General features: G+C 37.3%; 2 protein-coding genes across 12 annotated transcripts in view; one reads left to right on the plus strand and one right to left on the minus strand.

Annotated features, from left to right (window-relative positions):
- The window catches only part of LOC131251223 (uncharacterized), a 29505-nt gene extending 14435 nt beyond the window's left edge, over positions 1–15070 (plus strand). For 2 of the 10 annotated variants that reach the window (XM_058251828.1, XM_058251821.1), the window contains 4 exons: positions 132–587; positions 686–757; positions 828–908; positions 14662–15070. In XM_058251828.1, coding sequence (XP_058107811.1) covers positions 132–587; positions 686–757; positions 828–892 — 593 coding nt within the window. In that variant the 3' untranslated portion in view covers positions 893–908; positions 14662–15070. Of the gene's footprint in view, positions 1–131; positions 588–685; positions 758–827; positions 939–2584; positions 2661–14661 lie in introns of all 10 variants that reach the window. The other 8 variants (XR_009173671.1, XR_009173672.1, XR_009173673.1 and 5 more) reach the window with 8 other exon arrangements.
- Positions 15071–17363: 2293 nt separating this feature from the next.
- The window catches only part of LOC131251222 (F-box protein At3g54460), a 55166-nt gene continuing 49214 nt past the window's right edge, over positions 17364–23315 (minus strand). Inside the window, exons 9-10 of one of the 2 annotated variants that reach the window (XR_009173670.1) lie at positions 19220–19339; positions 17364–17659 (exon numbers count right to left, since the gene is read on the minus strand). The gene's annotated coding sequence lies outside the window, so the exon portion shown is untranslated. The remainder of the gene's footprint in view (positions 17660–19219; positions 19340–23315) is intronic. The other variant, XM_058251820.1, reaches the window with a different exon arrangement.

The following is a 23315-nucleotide window of genomic DNA, read 5'->3' on the forward strand; positions in this document are numbered from 1 at the left end:
TAATTCACAGTCATTCATCATAAAAGTAGTTACATTTCATGCTTTGTCACATGGGGCATAGTGTCTGATTTTTTACCTTTAAAGAGTCAAATTGATCTCATGTTTCTTGTTAATGCCTTTCATTATGACAGTGCACCAAAATCTGTCATATTATGCTGCGGGTCATACAACAATTCCTTCAAGACTAGACCATATGAACCAACCAACAGATCTATCAAATGTCCTCATAAATGGTGGGCCATCAATGCACCTAAACATGCATACTGCTGATTATGCCTCTACCCATGCTGGGAGGATGAACATCGAACCAAACATGCTCTTGACTCAGAATTCACAGATGGGAATGCTACAAGGAATGAATGGGATGGAAATCAAATCAGAACCCGATGGCTATTCAAACACTTCAGCTTTTGCATTCAGTGTTGATAACAATGTCCTGGATCCACACTCAACAATCAGAAAAGACACACCCGTTGCGTCTTTTAGCAGTGCAGAGTCTAACGTGCAACCCTTGAACGAACCATTCTTGGATTCTGATATTGAAGTTTTCAGCCTTTCTGATTTTTCAATGGATTTTATGCACTCTGGTGAGCACTCTTTGTTGTGTGTGTGTGTGTGTGTGTGTGTGTGTGTGCGTGCTTTATAATTCTTAGTACTAATAATTCACTTTCAATGTTGTTGAAAGATATAATAGGGAGTCCCTTCCTAGCGACACATACAGATAAGTTCCAAGATTCACCTGGAAGAGAATGCCAAGGTGAGGTTTCTTCAGTTTTGTGGATTTGTCGCCCTAACTGTTCCAAGTCTAACATCTCTTGGTGCAACAGCAGAAAACAAACGACTTGACACCTTATCAGAAGGCACGAGCTACGAAGAATACTGTGGTGATTGATCGGATGTTCTAACTGGTAAGTTATGGTTTAACTACCGATGCAAAGGTGAGGATTTTCTTTTTTCTTTTTTCTTTTTTAATTTTTTTTAATTTTTTTTATTTTTATGACATGAGCCAATCCTTAGGGATGGTTTGGACTCACCCTCAAAGGGGTTGTTTGACGCCAAAACTCCATTTTGGAGTTTGATTCCCCACTCATTGAAATAGGCAGTAGAATTGGAAAATCGACAGACAAAGTTAATACAGACTTGCTTTTGCTGGAAAACCCCTTTTACAAAAGTTGCATCCAAATTGGCCCCTCGTATTTATGCATGTGAAGAAACTGCCATAGAACCCCATGCAAAACTGTTGGTTGCCTGCAGTAATGCAACCGGGACTAACGTGAGTAACAAGTTGCCAAACATGCTAACATGGCCCACGTGTAGATAGTTGGACCACCATTAGTTAGGCTACAAGTTTATGTTGAATCTGGACCATTGATCATTCTTTCCTCACATTATTCTCATAAAAACTATGGCCAGTGAGCTGTCCTGATTTTGGACAAGGGCTTGTTCATAGTATTCCCTACCTATTGGATGATCTGGATCTATACATGTGCATGGAAATGCTCCTTCACCATCTCACTTGCAGGATTCCTCTAGGCACACGATGGTGATATCTTGTTGAGTTTCTGTCGAAAGACTGGGTTGTTTGCATGAAACAGCCTGTGTCAGTCCTGTTGTGCAAATGTCAGAATGATTTCCATGATTGTAGTGTTTTAGCCAGTTATCGAACTATGGGAATCCACTAGCGGATCCCTTAGAGTTTCTAGCTGGGCCTGTTGTGTAACATCTATATAAAGCTACCTTCAAAGTTGAACTCATTGCTTGGGAACTAGGCCTTATATTGCTTTTCGAGATGTCTTCGCTTGGATCCATGCAACAAGGAAACTATTTTGTATAAAAATAAAAATAAAAATATCCTGACTGAAGCATTTCAAGCACCCTTCAACATAAATATCTTTCAGTTCATCTTTCTTTTTTTCAAGTTTTTAGCAGGATTTATATAAATATTACATGGTTATAGTCAATATTGAGTTCATGGGTCACTTTCTATATCTCATGCATTTATGACCTGTTGTAGAGAAATGAGTCTCATCAAAGCAAAAATCAAGTGGGCCCACAGTGGGGGACGCGGTTGTGCATCGTGATGTGTTAATGACATCCACTTCGACCATTGGATGCATCACCTCATATTAGTCCCAGGGCCCAAAAATCAGTCTGATCCAACACTTAGGTGGACAGATGACTGGGAACACCCACTGTTGATTTTATAGAGGGCCCCCTTGCTATGCAGAATGGCCTGATTTTTTCGTAAGCCCCTTCATCCAGGGTAGATGAAAGGGGCTGAATGGTTTGGATTCCACATACATAACATGGAGGGCCCTGTATAAAATCAAGGTTGGGCGTCCCCCTCCCAATTTCGCTTGGTGTGGCCCACCGTCATCACTATTTTTTGAGGCCCTAGGCCTAGCATGAGGTGATGCATCTGATGGTCAGAGTGGCTATCATCACACATCATGGTGGGGCCCACCCGATTTTGATTGCATGACACTCCCCTATGCTATAGTTCACAAGGTAGCATTTCTCAAATGTTTGTAATCGTAAAAAGTAACGCATTCTTTGACATGGTTATATATTTGTGCATGTGCAGATACTGATACATGCACAGAGGCCTGAATCATAAATATGACTCCCCCACTTCCAAAACTAATGACACTGAAATAGATGTAGGAACCTTGGTCATAACTTATTCCTTTTATTCATATTGAAGTTTGTGTACCTAGAAGCAGTTAAACATTTGATTATTTTTAATTTTACTTAAAAATATTTGTTTTTTGTCTTTATAACATGATCTAATGAAACAACTATGAGCCTGTTTGGTAGACATTCCCCCCTTTTGTCTATACAAGAAAAAACACCCTTATTTTTCCATATTTGTAAATAGCACCTTCTGTATTTGCCCATCATATAAAAATCCCCAAACCATCACATCCGTTAGATGACAGCAACCCCCAATTGAAAAAGTAAATTACTTTGGTAGATTATGAAGTTTGATATACATGATGCCAGAGAAATGCACACAAAGCATGGTTTAACTTGAATTTAATTGTCCATGTGCTTAGTCTCTATTTGGATGACACTTAACCTAATAGTTACAATAAGTTGGTCATTTATTGGACGATCAATGAAACGTAGTGAATGGTTTAATTGCAACAAAAAAAAAAAAAAAAAATGGCCATTATTCATAGTGTTTCAATCTTCAATTGATGGTGAGTTTTAGGTGATGTCTTGTCAATGGTGTGTCTTAATGGCCATGGAAAGGATAACACTAACATAGTTCAACTTGGCAACGGGAGAAAAGGCCCTAGTATAATTAATGCCAGGTGTCTAAGTATATCCTTTAGTAACCAAGTGAATGTTCAAACGTTCAACCATACCGTCAGGATGAAAATTAATGGTGTACACCTATCTGAACCTAACAACATGTTCACTGGAAAACTTATTGGATTAATACACACATACTTACCTTTTCTCAAGGTAATAGGAACATCAGACTTATCTGGAAAACTTAATTGTATTATTAAGCTTGGAATATGTGGTGGATGGCACATTACAATTGGTTGCACTTTCCCATTTTTTGTTGTGAGAAAACTTTCAACTAAGGCATAGTTGAAATCCCACTAAGGTGTGAGTGTGTGGTGGTGTGTTTAAAAAAAAAACTTTCAACTGAGGCACAGTGGGAATAGAGGAGTTAACAACGGGAGGAGCTTGGATGGTAACTTCTTGAATGAAAACAAGTACATGCACAACTTCCACATTCAGAGATTTACTGTCTTTTGAGAAAAAAGAGAGTGGATTAAAAAAATATAACATTTGCACACACATTGTTTTTAAAGTGAAGGACTAACAAAGATAACCCAAGAAAAATATATTTAATGGTTCTAAGATCTAAGTTATCATAGTTAGGACTATACGTGAAATGAGTTAGCTTGGTTAACTTGCTCGACTTGACTTGAAAAAGCTCGATTCGACTCCGTTCGAAACTGAGTTCGAGCCGAGTCGAGTTGATTTTTTGAGCTCGAAAAATTTTTGAGCCAAGTTCGAGCTGGCCCGAGCTCAACTCAACTTGGATCGGTACATAACTCGAACTCATTTCGAATCGGTTTGACTCAGCACGGCTCAGTACATTTGATATAAATACCCACTTAAAAAAATTTAAAAAAAAACCCCCCCCCCCCTCTCTCTCTCTCTCTCTCTCTCTCTCTCTCTCTCTCTCTCTGCCCATGCAGTTGAGCCACTCGTATGGCCCTCCTGTGTCCATCAGTCTCTGCTCGTCCGTTCATCTGTCTGCTCACCTATCGCCCATGCCTTGTCAGTCTGTTCCTACTTGCTGTAACTGCTCTGCTCGCCCCTGCCTTGCTTGTTCGTCCTGCTCGTTCGTCCGGTAAACAATCAAACCCTATCCCTCCCTTTTGTTGTTGTGACTCGTGAGTCTTGATTTTCGGGCGTTCAGGGATATACTCGATATATATATATATATATATATATATATATATATATATATATATATATATTTATATATATATATATATATATATATATATATATATATATATATATATATATATCATATTATTATTATTATTATATCTATTGAAAAATCAAACTCGGCCGCCCGCTGTCCATGCTTGGCAACCCGATCCCCAATTGCCGGTCGTCGGTCAGTGCATTGTTATTATATATTATATTTATATATTTATATTGTTATATTGTATATATTATATATTATAATATATAAGAATATATTATATATTACTTATTAAATAAAAACCCTAAACCCTATATTATCTATTATATAAATAATATATGTGTGTGTGTATTAAAAACCCTAAAACCCTTATAGAGATGGTTGGATGCATGGATGGATGTATGGATGATGCATATCTTATAATAAATATATTATAATATATTAATATTATTATATATATTAATATTAGATTAGTAAGTGATTCACATATGTTAATGTTAGAATTTAGAATGTAAATGACTTAATGTTATTGTTATCATTTATCAATTATGTGATTTTAAATGTTATATTGTTAAATCAATGTTATTTTTTTGTTATTGTTAATTGTTATTGTTAATGTCAATGTTAATGTTAAATTAATGTTATTGTTATTTTTAATTTCTTATTTTTTAATTTTAATTTCTTATTTTTCAATGAGTTACATTTTTTTAATATTTTAATGTTGTAATAAAGGATAATCAGTTGCCCATTCGAGGATTTCTATGTTGCCAGACATAAATTCAGTGTGTTTTTGGAGGCATGAAAATTATCAAATTGTCCCTTTTTGGACAATTCAATGTTGGATAAATAAGAATGTTTTCATTTGTTTTAATTTAAATGCATATGTCTATTTCGGTCCGTCTCTCCTCTTCTCTCTAGATATATTTCTTGCATTTGTTTCCGTCATCAAATATCCACACTTCGTGTAGATAGTTGACATGGGAATCAAATACAAGATAAATATATCTGGAGAAATAAGGGGAGATGCTGCCAAAATTTTGGCGTGGCATTTAAATTGAAAAATGAAAGCATTATAATTTATTCAACATTAAATAGGTGACTGATTTAGACAGGAAATTCTAAAAAATTTAGAGGACATTTAAATAGACACCACTTGTATTGATAGGCATCTAAAAGTTAGTTTCCTATCTTTATATTTATAAATGGCTAGTGACGAAGTCCCAACTACCCCTGGTGCCAGTGCGTCGGCCACATCTCCTCTTATTATTGAGGGAGAAGGGGTCTTTAACTGCAACTACAACCAAAGGAAAGGAAAGATCAGTTGTATGAGATGACTTTGAAGAAGTTATAGTTAATGATGTGCTGAAAATTAGATGTATGCACTACAAATCATTATACAACAAAAATCCTAGGGGGGCAACTATTCGTTTAAATAGACATAGGCAAAATTGTTCAAAAAGACCAAAAATCTCAATTTCAGGCCAACAGTTGCTTTCATTTAGCAAGTCTGAAGGAGACGAGTCTCAAGGTAAACTTTCCACTCATAAGTTTGAAAAAGAGAAGCTGAAAGAATGGTATGCAAGACTTGTGATCGTTGATGAAAAAATATTTAGAATAATAAAGAACAAAGTTTTCATGGGATACAGTAAATTTCTTATTCCTCGGGTTGAGAAAGCCTCTCGCGCTATTGTGAAGAGGGAGTGCATGAAGATGTACACAAGTAAGAAAATAAAATTGAAAGCAGTTTTGGCATCAGTCTCAAGAATAAGTTTGACTTCTGATTTATGAACGATGTCTAATCAAACAAATAGATACATTTCATTGACCGCACACTATGTTAATGAAGATTGATAACTTTGCAAGAGAATTTTGAACTTCTGCCACCTTCCTCCTCATACTGTTTTGGTTTTTCAGATTGCTTTATAACTACTGTCTACGAGATTAGGGCATTGAAAATAAAATTTCTTTAATTACTTTAGATAATACTTCAATAAATGATAGTGTAATATCATTATTACATAACCAGTTCAAGGCAATCGGTAATTTATTTTTTGAGGAAAAAATATTTCAGGTTTGGTGTTGTACCCATATACTAAACCTAATTGTATAAGAATGGTTGAAAACAATTGACCCCACTATAGATAACATAAGGGAGTGTAAAATACATAACGGGGTCGCCTTCAAGATTGAGCATATGGAGTGATATGGTCCAATGTTTGAATTTGAAGAATAAAAAAATGTTGAAGTTAGATGTATACACACGTTAGAATTCGACTTTTGAAATGTTGGATTCGGCCGTGAAATTGGAACTTGCATTTCTTGAATATGTGGCACGCAATAGAATGTGTTCCTGGTTGCATACTGAAGATGATTGGAGTAAAGCAAAAGAAGTTCACAAGTTTCTCAAGGTTTTTTATGACTGCACGGAGATATTTTCTGAAAATAAATATCCCATGACAAATATGTTTCTTCCATCTGTTTAGAAGATCAAGGAAGCCCTAAGAAAAAGTGCCAGTGACGATTCAGATTTTCTACAACTTATGACACTTGGTATGCAAATGAAGTTCAATAAGTAATGGGATGAATGTCATTTGTTAATAGCCTTAGCGGTTGTTCTTGATCCTCAATGCAAGATGAGTTATGTTAAGTTTATTTTTATGAAGATTTATTATGATCAAAGGGTGATAATCGAAACCTCTAAGGTTCATAATGCAATTGAAGAATTGTACACCGTGTACACAAATACATCAAGTGATAAAGAAGTTAGAGCTCATACTGTTTTTACAAGCGATGACAATATCCTAGACGATGAATACACATCTTCCTTAACACAAGAAGATACAAATAATGAGACAAAAGAATAAGAGTTAGACTTATATTTCAAAAAGTCAATTGTAAGGTCGGGATTCAAACTTCGATGTTTTGGAGTGGTGGAAGTTGAGAGCTATTGAAGCAAAATACCTTACACTATCGGCAATGACACGAGACATATTGTCAATTCCAATTTCAATGGTAGCATCAGAATATGCTTTTAATACAGTGAGTAGAGTCGTGAGCAAGCATCGAAGCTCTCTTTTGCAAAAAATAGTTGAAGCATTAATTTGTGCACAAGATTGGTTGTGTCCGATTTGAGAAGGTAATAGTTTTGATATTAAGGATGAGGATGAGGAGAAGAACGAGTCTCAAGACGAGACTGCACATGCAACAACAACAACGTGAATGAGGTTAGGTTAAAAATTATTGTTAATTTGTTGAAACTTGAAACTAATATAATATGTACTTTTATGTAATGTTGATGGAGGTTATAAGTGCAATGCATTAATGACTTTTATTTCATTTTCATATCATGCTTTTATCTATGTTATATTCATATTTCATTATTGCTTTTATTTATCATATTTCATTTTTTTCTTTTGTTTTTTCTATTTCATTATTGTCAAAATACTAATTTCTTTAACATAAAGTGTAAATATGTCTTCAACTGAACCATTAACCGACGTTTGGGACTATGGTTCCCTATTCCACTCTTCAAAGTTTGGAAAATTGAAGATTTTGTGTCATTTGTGTGGGGCCAGTTTTGTTAACAAAACTAATCGGCTCAAGTTATACTTATCATGTCTGGGTGGATATGCAAAATTGTGTCCTAAAGCCCCAAAGGAAGTCCAACTTCTTTTTTAAACCCTTATTGATTCGAATAAAAACCATTCCACTCCCCCATCCAAACTTTCTAAGGTAGATGAACAAGCTAGATTCTTAGCATGGGAAGAAGAACAATTCCAACTCGCCTTGAAATGTAGTATGTAAAAGGCTTCTAGACATCAATGATGTCCTCCAAGACAACATGTTGCCGAAGCAGGATCAAGCTGTACGAATAAAAAGAAGAAAAGTAACAAACCATCCAAATTTCTCTCCAGTCTTGGTGCATTTTTATAGTATGTTGGGAACTACATATAAATCTGCTCACAAAGAAAGTTTTAATAATCTAATTCAAACTATACAAGAACACAATGAAAAGCTTTCTCCACCTTCTAATTCAGGAGAGCTGAATGAGTACGTATATGAAGAATTAGATAGCAGCTTAATCTCGGCAAACGAATCTCCTCTGCAGTAGTAATTAGTAAATAACGACAGTAAAAAATGCATATAATGTTGTTGTAAATTTACAAATTTGTAATTAGAATATTTTGACCTTTCAGTTTGTAAGTTGTTTTTTATCTTTAGTTTTACTGTGCTATTGATTAAATGTTATGTACAAGTACAACCTTAACTAAAAAGCTCGACCTCGAATTTATCTCGAAAACTCAACTCGAACTCGGCTCGATCTGGCCCGAGCTGCTAACCAAGCCGGGTTGAGCTGGCCAAATAGGCTCGGTCACCGAGCCGAGCCGAACACGAGCTGGGGGTGGCAGCTAATCAAGCCGAGCCGACCTGAGCCTAGCTTGACTCAGTGTCCAACTCTAATCATAGTCTGACTTCAATTGGTGAAAAAGTGTACAGATTTAAACACTTTGGGAGGCAAAGAAACAACGTAGTATTTGGAAGTAAATTTTCATGAGGCGATTGACCTATTATAATAGTTGAGGGCATTCGATTTATCAGAAAACGCGCCGTGAAGTACAACATCACTCCGAAAACTTTTGAAAACATTCATGTGAATTAATATGGCACGAGTCACCTCAAGTAGGTGACAATTTTTCTATTCTGCAACACTTTTTTTGTTATGAGGTGTGGGCTCATGATGTTTGATTTAAGAACATGTTTCGAAAAAATACTGATTAAATTGATTTTGTAATTCTATGTGAAAAGGCTTGATAATAGACAATAATTCATAAATAAATCTAAGACATTCATGAAAAATCATCAACAAATGTAACAAAATACTTACACCCTTACCTATTGAAAATTTTAACTGATCCCCAAACATCTAAATAAACTAAAGAGAAATGAATGAACTATACTTTTCCACACACGGTGGAAAACTAACACGATAATGTTTGCTTAACTCATGCACTTCACACTCTAGAATTGACACAGATAACATAGAAGGAATAACACCCTTTGAGAAGGAATAACACCCTTTGAGAATCTTCAAGTATTGATTATCAAGATGATAGTGCCACTGATACGAAGAAATGTTCTTTTGTGTTGTTATGCCAATAACATCACAGTTAAGATAGTACAACCCATCATGTTCATGTCCTCCATAATTATTTTTTTATCTTTAGATCATATAAAACACAATGTGAATGATAAAAAGTCACAAAGTAGTTAAGAGATTTGGTGAGCTTGTTGACAGATAGAAGAATTTCAAGGGATTTACGGACATAAAGAACATATGATAATGAAATGGAAGAACTTGAAACAATGCCCCTTCTACATACTTTGGACTCGGTACCATCTGTTAAAGTGACATATGAACCCATTAACAGAGAAAAACACAATGGACTCACCCATCATATGGTCAGATACTCTAGAGTCAATGACTGATGAGGACATCTGAGCACCAGTTAGAATATACTAGAGGAGGAGGAGAGCTCCCATTTCTTTAAGGCTAGGTGAAGCATACACAGGGCCCCGTGGGCCCAATTCGAGTGCCTAGCCCATTGAAGACCCCACATGTATGATTATAAATCTTTGAAGACCCCACACTAGGAATATGAATGTGGGTTACTTAGTTGGACCATTCAGACTGTTGGATCGGACCATTCTGGCCGTTGGATCATCATCATTGGACATCTTGATTGTGTACCCCATGGGCCATGAAATAGTTTAGTTTATTTACCTATTTATATGTTTTTTTAGCTTATATTTTTGCTGAGTTTAGAGAGTTGGAAACAATTTTATTTTATTTTTATTGAGTCTTTATGTGAAACTTTTTACAGAAGACTTTTTGTAAAAAGTCTTTTGTAAGACTATATATAAGGATTAGACGTCCACACCCTAGCCGATTATTACATATGAAATTTTTTATTTTTATTTTTTAAATATCTTTCTCTTTACTTTGTGATGAAGCAAAACCTCCTGTGATTGGAGTGGTGTGAAGCCATGGAGTGATTCCATCTTAACTATCTCTCTTATCTTCTTCTTCCAGGGTAGTATCTAAAATTTTCTTTTCAATTCTCTCCTTCTACTTTCCTCAATCTCTATCAATCCTTCTCTACTCCTTTATTTTCTTTATTTTCTGTAAAATTCATCCCCAATCTCCTCCAAAACCCATTTAAACCTAAGCCTACTTACACTGTACCTCTATGCGAACCTCCACCTGTGGCCATATGACAGTACAGACAAGTCTGTACGGCCATCTATACGGCCAGCCCATCTCCTCCCCATTTCCCTCTTTAATCCTTGCTCATTTCTCTTTAAAATCATTAACCCTGAGCCTAAAACCCTCAAGTCCAATCTTATAACCTAGATTTCCCAAAGCCCTAATCTTAAACCCTAAAACTAAATCGTCCTAAATCTCAAAATCTCAAAATGTCAAATCCCAAACCTAGTTTCCTAAAATCCTAACCCAAAATATCTAAAATCTCAAAACCCTAAAATCCAAAATCCCCAAATTTCAAAACCCTAGTTCTTCAAACCTTCAACAAAAAACCTTTAGAATTAGATCAATTTTTATGCTAGATGGAAGTCATACCTTCCATAGGTCCTATCTAATCATGTTTTATAAGATCTAACTAACGGGTTGTGATTTAGTCTTAAATATGAGCATAGTTAAATACTTGAATTCATTAAGCTTGTGATTGATTAGCATTTTTTGTGTTTTAAATTGTTCTAGTTAATCCGTTGATGATTTCATTGCATCATTTTAGGCTAAGCCACCCATCCTACATCAATGACCCATAGAGCAGGGAACTTAGATCCTAAATATGGCGTACCTAAGGTCACAGATGTAGCTGTAGGAGTAGAAGTAGATGCAAAAGTAGTAGAATAGATTAATCCTACAGATTTTCAACAACTTGTAATACTCTTCTTGAGTAAGCATAACCATCTCCTTAGACATTCGTGACTGTTGAGGCATAGACGTAGAACTAGCTGAATAAGACCCATTGCTCTCTCCAATGTGAGATGCCTTATTTTCTCATGTTGGCTTTCCATGAAGATACCAACATTTTTAACATAGTGATTTGTAAACCCATGATGGGTGCATTTCCGAGGTCTATGACTTCTCCCTACTTCACCACGACCACATCGATCGCCTGTATAACCTCGACCTCGACTAGTAAAGGATGTTAAAGCAGAGTTGGCATTGGCTCCACTTGTAGAGCCAAGAGATACATGCCAGAGGCAAACATACACTTCATTCAGAGATAACACATCCTTGACACCCAAAATTTTGCATGAATTAGTTCATATTCACATTTTAAGCTGAACACAAACTTTGCCACACGAAATTCCTCTCGTTGTTGATGTCGCTTCTCCAAATCAATAGTAAGAGGTTGATACACATTCAACTCCTCCCATATTCCTTTAAGTTTTGAATAATATTCACCTAGTGATTTATCTCCTTGTTGAAGCTCAAATATTTCCTTAAATAACTGATGCTTCTGAGAATTGTTTTTATCGGATGAATACATCTTTAAAAAATCTCTTCTAATGCATTCCGTGTTGCATCACATTCTCTTGTATCCATTGATTCTATGTACCGGCACTCTCATCAGGCTTTTCAGTGGTCAAGTATTTTAATTTTCCCTTGGTAGTTAAAATAACACTTGGATAGATTTGGACCTCTAAAACCAGTTCATTCTATTTAATTTAATAGAGATTTTTGGACTCCTAAAAAATTAAATGGATTTATGAATCTAATTATTGAATTATTTTTCTCTTCCATCTGTGAGAAGGAACTAGAATATGTACCGCATGCAGTGTTCAAAGTATCAGTATTGCTACAAGTTTCGCTGGCCAAGGATACAGAAACAATATCGATATCGTCGATAATATGGCTGATGACCGAAAATGCAGGGAAACATAGGAAAAGAGGGTGTAATTTTCAATGAAACTTCAGGATATGTTAAAATGTACATATTTGCATATTTATAGAAATAAAAAATTTGCAAAATGAATGCATACATAACAAGTTTCCATTTAATGGGGCCGTAAAAGCGTGTGATGTTGTAAAAAAATCAGTTCAATCATCCCCTCCGGCCTATTTAACCATCTAAACATCCATCAATATTGCAAAATATCAACAACACATGATATTTCACCAAGAAATCATCAACAATTGGAAATGAAATGAAAGATTGTGGTCTCAATATATCGTATATTGCGATATCGATAATATCGAGATATTATCAATATTATTAATGACAAATTGTACACTACATACAACCATGTGCCCATGAAATAAAAATTTTGATGATATGAATACATTGTCAATATTATTGAAATATCATCGATACACTTATGATACAAGCATTACTTAGAATTTACATAGTCCAAAATATTGGCGATACATTGGCGATATTGATGCATTGGCAATACAAGCGACACCTAGAATTTACATAGTTGAAAATATTGATGATAACATTAGCAATATTGATACGTTGGAGATACATTGCTAATACTTGGAATTTCTGATACTACCAGCGTTATCGATGTCGCTATCAATGCTATCAGTATTGCTGAGCTGGAGATAAAGATAATATCGGAGATCATTCGAACAATAACCGCATGCTTATATGAACATGGGCTAACCTTTTGCAACCAACGAATACCCAACTTGTACGCTTCGCATAATATGCACATTACACCTGAAGAGAATAACTAGCTTATACATCCACATGTTCTAACCAATTACAAGCATGATGATCATGAACACTTCATCCCCTTCTTAAGCACAGACCATTACACAGCAAAAAGAAAAGAAAACCTAGGTTTCTTAAAAGAATTTCAGCATAAGAAAGATGATAGAGACCAAAAAAATAATTATAGGATGGAAGGGAGAAAGGTCGATTAGTTTAGTAACAAAGATGGTTTGATACCATATAGAATCATAGATTAAAGAGAGATGTGAAGAAAAGAAAGAGGAGGAAGTAGGGAGGAGAGGAAAAAGAATTACGGCTCTACGTCCTCTCACTCTTCCCCTTTATATTAATAATAAAAATCAGAAAGTATAAAAATATTCTCACTAATAATGTTCATATTCCAAATGTTCTAATCTAATATAAACACTAAATATAAAGGAGAAAGAAGTTAGGTGGACCATATGGTGGGACAACCCATTTCCACATCTATTATGTGGGCTGTGCAGTTGTATACCTCACATCCTCACATTAACACATCATTTTAGGAAGATTATTCTATTAATGCATATCATGCAAGTATCCTATGAACATCTAGAACCGTTATTGGTACAAGAGCTTTGCTAACGAAGCTCGTGTACGTGCTACAAATGTGCCAGCATGGCTCATTCGTGTGAGATCTAATCCATCCATGAAGTTGGTCCCACCATGTATATGCTTTCCCAAAAATAAAATCTAGTCCATCAGCATGTGGACCCCAATATTGGAAACAGCTGGATGTGTTAGAAAACTTCAGCCAAGTTTTTCAGAGTTGTACATTTGTTTTGCAAATTGTGGCATATCTGATCAGTGGATCATCCTGATTCTTGAGCTACGGTATCAATATAGCATTTCTGTTCTGATGGATGGATTGGATCTCAGATCTATTGTGCCACGATGGCATGTGTGTGGCATATACATAAGCTTTATTGCCCACACGCGGGGCCTTAACAAAGTTCTTGGTACCATATCATGTAACTTGTGAGGCATGTCGAGTGTCTGCAAGTATCTGGATATCATACACTTGCTCTCGTTGCATACTTGATGATAAGAAGTAGAAAGGGAAGAATAGGTATACTGATAAGCGCTTATGGCATATGGTTGTGTTTGCATGTGCATGTGTGCATATGGGGGTGTGCTTGGACTTCTGTCCGTCATGTGATTCATAATGTAAATTCATAATACAAGCAATCATGATCCATAGTATAGATTGTAACATTTACTATGCATGTTTAAATTCAATAGATTATCATCTATGTATGAGAGATGTATGTTCCCAGACAGATAACGAATCCATTTATTTATTTATTTTTCTTTTTTATTTTTTCTCTCCTGATGATTAATATGGAACCGTTCATGCAAGTGTGTTTGGTTATGACACTACTTATTTTATCTCATGCTTTCGGTGTCTGCAAGGTGTGACTAGATACTAGCAGGACAAGCATTTGTACATAGCACATTTAGAATGGGCAGGACCCGGAGTCCTTGAAAAGAATCTATGCTGTCCTTTCTTAGACTTTTGCTAACATGAGAAACCATTTGGGCGGCCGTCATGATGTACTGACAAAGTTTGCTTGAGAAAAAGCTAAAGTCTATGCAGCAGCTGTTTCTGTGGCCAAGGGAGTCATCAAGGGTTCTTATTTGGGGAATGTGTGATAGAATACAGGTCAATCTTAATTCGAAGTTGATTATGAAAATGGACAATTCACATCTTGTTGCGGTTTCGTGCAGGGAGTTAGGTTGATTTGTGTCAAAAATATGGATATTTTACATTGATGTTTCTCCTTTAGGCAGCAAGTGGTAATTAGCATTTTTTGCTTTTTAATTCCCAAGCATTTCATTACTTAGAAAGTTCATCACAGTTGCTTTTGTCACCATAGCCATCTCTACCCATGATAATTCCAGCAAGAGATGTGTGGCATACTTGCACAAGAAGGCTTCTAAATACTACTTGCTTGCAAACATACATGCTTGTGTAGTGAGCATCTTCCACATGGGTTGTGCACACTACGTGGCCCAAAAGTCTGCTCCGTCATTGTATCATTAGGGAATGTCTCATTAATTGGATTTGTAATACTCCTGCAGAGGGTGATGTTGGTATGCATGCACTTTGAAATTGTAGTTGTACTAGTGGCATGCATTAACCCAAAGAGAAACAGCCGCTACGCGCATCAACATATGTCAACAAGCATTGATTTTTTTAATAATTATTTTAAAGCTGATGTGTCAATTGTGTATAGCATACAGCTGAAAACCAGAATGGTCGTCTCATCTACCACAGCTGAAATCTAAATCGGTCGTCTCATCTACCAGACAGGATACACTGTCGGAATAAAATGGAGAGCTAATGCTCTAGCTCAACCTGATAAGTAGGTTGTTCCAATTTTCGCTCCAGATGATTTTCATGGTATGGCACAGACTTGTGAGAGGTTGGGGATGTTCCCACTGAAGTGTCACATCAGCAAAAATGTTGTACATTTGTATGTGAACATTTTTCCAAATCAAAAGTTGTCCAACATGCAGAGGTGGAGGTGGTCTGGGATGACTGATTGAACCATTATAACCTCTGGTAAATGAGCATTTGTTGTTCTAATGGATTAGGACAATACTTCTTTACTTGGCTGTTAACTAGATATCCGCCAATAGCCCAGTTAGGAAACGCAATGTGTAATTTTTGGTTTAGGAACCGCATGATTGCAAACCCTAATGCGTACAAATTTAGTATTGATCATCTCTCTCTCTCTCTCTCTCTCTCTCTCTCTCTCTCTCTCTCTCTCTCATACTCATATGGAACCCCAAGGTACATGCACTGCCTCAAGAGAACCAAGGCACATGCACTGCCTCAAGAAAGCGAATACCCCTAGTATCTTTCCAATCCTTGAATGGAAATGCACGTTTATTAGCAGAGTTGTATTGTTTGGCCTTAATACATTTGGACACACAGAAGGGTTTATTTGTCGCTGAAACATCATTTTGAGCGAAACCCCAGTTTGGCTACTATGTTGGGATGCACATTCACAAATGCTTCCTAGTAAACCATGCAACAAAATCAGCACTAAAACAGGTCACTCACTGAATATCTATCTGATTGGTTTTCGGCCCTTTAACAGTTGTAGTCAATGAAAAAGGTTTTGCGAAAGTTGCCTTCAAATTGGATCTTAATACTGAAATATTGGACACCTGCCTTCCATCTTTTACTGAAATATTGGTACTTTTATTTGGGACAGCCCTTGGGACTTACCTGAGGATGGGGCTGATATCGAATCAGTTATTGTGTGCATTTTGGCTGTCAACGTGAATACTATGGGTGCAATGGCTCCAAACGACGGACAAAAAGCAACAGAGGTCACTGCTATTACTAGGTGCCTCAATCATGTCCATCCTCATTGCCCCATCAACGGACAGTTCCACATGGATGCTTGATTGCAACCCCCCTGCCAGACCCAACTTCTGTGGTTACCTATATTTCTGAGGGCGACAGTTCCATGCGTTTCATGGATGGGGGGGACAGATGGTCAAGGAAACATATTTGAATGCGGGTTTTCCTGCAAGGCACATTCTTTTCACTCAATTAAATACAGCAGCGATCTAATGGCATGCATTAAATTAAGAAAATAATTTTTATTTTTATTTTTTGAAAAGAAAAAAAAAAAAGAAGAAGAAAGAAAGAAAAGTTAGGATAGGGGAGCACTGACTAGGATGGGCAGTTCATATTTAAAAAAAATAAATAAATAAATAAATAAATAAATAACCAAACAGTTTATTTTCCTTATTCCTGAGGTCCAAACATCCTTACCTTGAGACCCATCTGCATCACATATTCCGTTCCCATGAAGAATTAGGCACTGACTTGAGCATTTCTAAGTAGTTGTTTAGACCTATGAAACACATTAGCAACGGAAATCCACTAATCCCTTGAAACAGTAGATTTTAGAGCCATCCTCTGCAATACAAGGGTTTTCATTCTTGTTCATTTTCGATAAATTCAATGAGGTTCACAAGTGTGCAGATTACCTGTCTTTGTATCCCCTTCAAGTAGTAGTTAGGGCAAGGGAGATTCCACACTGCTACCTGTTTCATTAACGCTATAGTGTATATTCACCAATTTGCCAAAGAAGTAAAACAACACGGATTAGCATCGGCCACTAAGCAATGAAAATGAGTGAAAAAAAAGTGTCCGTTGCAAGTAAATACAATCTCCAATGAATCTGTATTTCATATGAAATTGAAATGCGTTTCTCAGATACGCAATGAATGGATCAGTTTTTCAATGGCCTTCCAAAAATGGATTCCTGCTTTCCCTTTCGGTGATACTCAGTTTCAAGCCGAGCCAACCACACAAATCGACGGAAAACAATGTAGTGGTACAAAATGGCAGAGAGACCAAGTAATATTTACAAGGACAATCAGATTCCTGCAAGAAAATACATGCCAGATGTGAACTTTTTTATGAATGAAAAAGCATAAGCTAGAGAAAATTAAATATTATACCCCCTACAAGAAGGGAAACAATGTGGTGTTAGAACCATATATCTGAGTTAGATCTCAAGCAATATCTCAGATAAGGAAATTTTACCCTCCAAGAAGAGAGAGGATCTGAACACCCACGCTACATACACATGGCACACCTGTACAACATCTGAACCATTCATCTGCTAGGTCCTACCATGGGCATGTCATAACTGGATTATTATTTGGACAACTGTCTATTCATAATTCTTGAAAGTCCCTTCAATCTGCAGCTAGGATAGTCCAACATTTCTGGGTACAGATGAGAGTCTGAATCTTGTATCCAAGCCATATGCACTAGGATAAGAGTGTATTCAGAAATGTGGGACTAACATCAGATTTTCCCTGACAGGAACACCATTGAGATTGTTAACCAAATGACCTGTAAATTAATTATCTGTGATAGTATAAACAACCATATGAATATCAGTCTGAAGTGCCATTTTCCTTTGTTTGAGCACACGTTCATGATACACAGGACGGGGTTGCTTTGTGGGTGGCAGAAAGTCTGCAAAAGCTTTTGGAAACATGGAATTTTGGTTTCAGATCTTAAAGAGGGAGTGATTCTAACCAGACGGAGTTTAGCACCCCATAGCAGGGCATGCATGAGCTTATTGATTTGCATGTTCCTTCAATTATAAAAGGAGATTCAATTAATGGTGATCCGATGAGCTTCTTCCTTGATTGCATACCCATGGCACTTCTCTTGTTGGATGCAAAAGATATACATATGAAAAATGCTCACATGCTACTTGTACGTCCAACTAGTTGCCTAAGATAGGAATTAATTAAATAAGTGTTCACAGAGTTATTACTTGTCACTTTGGAAAAGGGGTAGTGGCTCGGGTTGTCCCCCCATGGTGTTCATGTGAAATCCACCCCGACCATCAGGTCCCACATGAGACAGCTTGAAAATCAGCACCATTCGTAGTTCAGGTGGACCACAAGATTGGAAACAGTGTACAAGGAAAAGCTCACCCACCAAATTGTTTCCTTTGGTGTGGCCCCATTTGAATCACGTATGGGCCAAACATTTGGGCCCTAGGCCTAGCTTTTGGTGTGGCATCTAATGGTTGGAGTGGATTTCACGTACTCATCACAACAGAGCCTGTAATATTCAGGCGTGGACGTCTCTCCCAACTATTTCTCTTTGTGTGGCCCACCTAAATCACGGGTCATCCTGATTTTTTGGCTTCGGGCCTAGCATAGGATTACACATCTAATGGTTGGAGTGGATTCTCCCATTCACATCATGGTGGATCCCATAAAAAATCAAGGGTATGCTAATTGGAGAGAGAGAGAGAGAGAGAGAGAGAGAGAGAGCTTGTTTGAAAAGGGGCTAATGAGAGTTGTACATGTGTGATGCATTCAGTCGATGCACCACACGGGTAAGAAATTCAGTCCGTTAATCAAGTAGGAACCTTGTAAGCTGGTGAAAGACATAGAGCATTAATCAAGTACGAACCTTGTAAGCAGGTGAAAGACCTTTCAGAGCATCTCTCGTGTGCGCGCGCATCTGTGGGCATGCATGTCTCCATGGGGATGTTAGCAACATCCCTAAAGCTTTTAAGTGACACATGATATCCTGTTGTTGATTTCCACTGTTCATTCATTCATACAACTAGGAGCAGACCAATCGGGACCTTTCATTCGATAGTACCAGTGGGACCAAGCCATGGTGCAAAAATCACGCCAATCGGATGATCCTAGGGGTTAGGATCGGCATGATTCTTGCACATTGGCTTGCTCCCAATGGTACTATAGAATGAAAGATCCCGATTGATAATTGTGTGTCCCACATATCCATTCAAAAGGTTTGGGGACATTGCTAATGCCCCTATAAATATATAAGGTCCCCACCTTTATGAGGATGTTAGCAAGGCCCCCAAACCTTTATATATTACACGTGGGATGCTCAATCGTCAATAAGAACAGTTCATTCAATAGTACCAATGGGAGCAAGCCATAATGCAAAATCAGGCCTACCTAATTATCCCAACCCTTTGAATGGGGCCAATTTGTTATAACCATCTACTGTTTACGAGCCATAGATTGCATGGTTAGATTCACCAAATCAAAGTGTTATTTTTGAATCATAAGCCATGCAAAGTGGGACCAATAGATGTTTCCAAATGATAATGGGACCTATTTTGTTTATCTACTCAATCTCAACTATCCATTTCCATGCTATTGATGGATGTTTAGGATCATCTGATTGGCGTGATTTTTGCGCCATGACTTGCTCCTAGTTGCATGGATGAATGAAAAGTTCAATTCCACAAATTGGGTGTCCCAAGCGTGATTTAGAAAGTTTGGATACATTGTGTGTAGGGTTTTGCTAACGGTCCCAACTTTGTCCCCAAACCTTTTTAATGACACAAGGGAGACCCAATCATCAATTGAGACAGTTCATTCAATGGTATCATTGGGAGCAAGCCACAGTGCAAGAATCATGCTGATCAAATTATCATAGCCCTATAAATTGGGCCAAATTTTTTTCTCTTTTTTGAAGGATAATTAGGCCAATTTATTACAATTGTCTATTTTAATGATTAGGCCAATTTATTAGCCATGATGCACGGTTAGAATCATCAAACCAAAGTGCCAATTTGGAATCATAAGTAACACAAAATGGGATCCATGAAACAGATGCTTCAAGATGATGATTGGACCTATTTCATTTATCCACTCAATCCTGGCTGTCAATTTACCATGCCATTGATCAGACGCTTAGGATCATTCACTTAGTGTGATTTTTGCACCATGGCTTGTCCATAGTTGTATGAAAAAAATGGATGGTTCAAATTCACAATTGGGCATCACACGTGTCATTAAAAAGGTTTGGGGACATTGCTAGCATCAAGGTGGGAGCATTAGCAAAACCCATACATGGGCTTAATTGCACGCGCGTGTGCTTAGCAAAACTCATAGTCCCCCCATAGAGATAAGATGATGAATGGTAAAGTCAGATCATTTCGATCATGTGCAAAAAAGACCAGAGATGGCTCCCATACACAGGGAACATTGATTGGGGTAGGACCTGAAATGAGGATGAGAGTAAGGCATAAAAGGACCTATATCGAGGATTTGAGAAGGGATATGAAGGCTTGTTCACTTACCGAGGATAGGGCCTATGATAGGAATGATTGGTGAAACAAGATTTGTAAAGCCAACCTCAAATAAGTCAAACAAGGCTATGAGGATGATGATGATAACAACAACGAAGATGATGATATGCATATATCATGTATAGGCTAGAAGAGAGGGATCAAACTTGGGAACAATCAACATTGACAACAAATTTCCGTGGCCCTACGAGTATCAAAATATCAAAAACAGTTTACCAGGTTTTCCACACAATACTTCACAAACTAAGGTGGTCAACCCAGGTCTCACCAAAGTACCGATCCAAGTTGCCAATTGAGCGACTGGGTTCAGAAAATTAGGCACGTCTTTGTGACGAGTCTGTGACAAAGAGATGAGGCACAAGTTATATGTGTGTGTGTGTGTGTATTGAAATGCAACAACACTTTATTAGAAAGCTGCAAAACATGGTCAAAGAATACAACCAACAAAAACGAAATGGAAAAGTATAAACAGAGAGGAAGGCCGCCCGAGGTGTGCTTCACATAGACCACCCAACCCGACACTAAAAATTTGACTTTACTAATAACATCTTTGACACCTGAACACTCGTTCCGACGATTTCGGCATCACCCAATTAACTTGCATCGAGCTAAGGGGATGATCTCAAACTTGCGAAACAAAAGGGCAATGGATGAAAAGATGGTCAATCGATTCCTTGTTTGCTATACACATCAAACAAATATTAAGGAAGACTAAGGATCTCCTCTAAAGATTATCACTAGGGAGTTGTGCAAATGTCGAAAAGCGAGGGGCATGGGTGTCCGAATAGTTAGGTAGAGAAATTGATCTCTCTATAGCAAATGAGGGTGGTGGTTTGGAGTGGAATTGGAAACTCACTGCAGAGGCCATTTATAGAAAGTATGGGGAGTCGGGTGATTCACAGAAACATGCAGCGCAATTAACAGTTCGATGGTGGAAAGTGATGAGAACCAGACCAGACTAACACAAACAAACAAAAATACTGAAAACAGAGAATAAATACCAAAAATACGCAACTTTTCTGGTTTTTTTTTTTTTTAATAATAATAATCTGACATTAATCATATCAGATAAATAAAAGGGATTTCAAATTGGTGGGTGTTGTTGGGAAAGAAAGGAGTTTCAAGAGGGCATGATTAATGATATGTATGAGGGAGCACTAACAACTTCGAGGACTACTAGTGGAGAGACAAGTGAATTCCCAATTATTGTAGTCTTGCACCAGGGGTCGGCATTGATCTTGTACCTTTTCATATTTGTTATGGCCAAGCTAACATGGCATTTGTAGGAAGAGATCCCATGGTGTATGCTGTTTGCAAATGACAAACTTTTGATTGACAAGACGGGGAGGGTGTAAATACAAAGGTAGATTTATGACAGGTGCTTTAGAATCTGAAGGATTTAAAGTTAGTGGGACTAAAAAAAGTATATGGAGTGAAATTGTTGTATCAATAGGAATGAAAATGAGGAATTAGTTAAGGGCCTGTTTGGCATAGTTCTAGCAACTGCAGAATTGATTCTCAAGAAAGAGTCTTCTGACAATTGCTTATGTGAACAAAAAGTGCACGTTTTGGCTATGCTTGCCATCTGGTGGGCGATTTGGGGGGAAATGAATGGGAGATGCTTTCACAATGGTTCTTGTAAGGCGGTGGTGTTCTCGAAGGCTAGGTCTTTCGTATTGGAATAAGCCTTGGCATAAAGTCCTCAAGAAGATTGTAATTTAGTTAATTTGCTTAGCCTGTAACTTGTTGCTCCATCTAGGCGCCACTTCAATATAGTTTCTTCAAAAAGGGGGAAAAAACATGAAATGGAAAAAAGGGCATGTTTGATAAACATGTATAAGAAAAACAATATCCCCATGAAGGTTTCAATGGTGAGGTTGAATCCCCATTGTTTCTTATGGCATGGTCCACTTTAAGTCTTGGATCTACCTCATTTTTGGAGTCAAACCGTAATATGATATGGTGAAACGGATGGATGGAGTGGATGTCGCACAATTATCACAATGAACCCCATAACGTTGCAAAACGGGGTCATAGGAGAGTCGCATCTTTCTGGCTTCTTCAGAGCTGAGATTTGCTATGCCCACATGCATGTGCAATACAATAATGTACACACCACAAATTTTCCATCATGCAATATAGGAATGAGATCCAATCCATCCATGGGAAAGGCACCACTATATTGATGCCAGGGTGTGCCAAATCGGTTACGTATCGGCCGTATCGGCCGATACGTAACGGTAACGGTGAGAACCGTTACCCGTTTCGGGGCCGTATCGGCCGATACGATTTTTTGTACCCGTATCGGCCGATACGGGCCCGTTACGGGGTGTAACGGCCGTAACGGTAACTTTTTTTTTTTTCATTTTTAGCTTATTTTTTGCTGTTTTTTTTAAACCTCTTGCTTCCAAACTGTTTTTCACTCCTTCTACT

The sequence above is a fragment of the Magnolia sinica genome, chromosome 7 (assembly GCF_029962835.1).
Source record: "Magnolia sinica isolate HGM2019 chromosome 7, MsV1, whole genome shotgun sequence".
Taxonomy (NCBI): domain Eukaryota; kingdom Viridiplantae; phylum Streptophyta; class Magnoliopsida; order Magnoliales; family Magnoliaceae; genus Magnolia; species Magnolia sinica.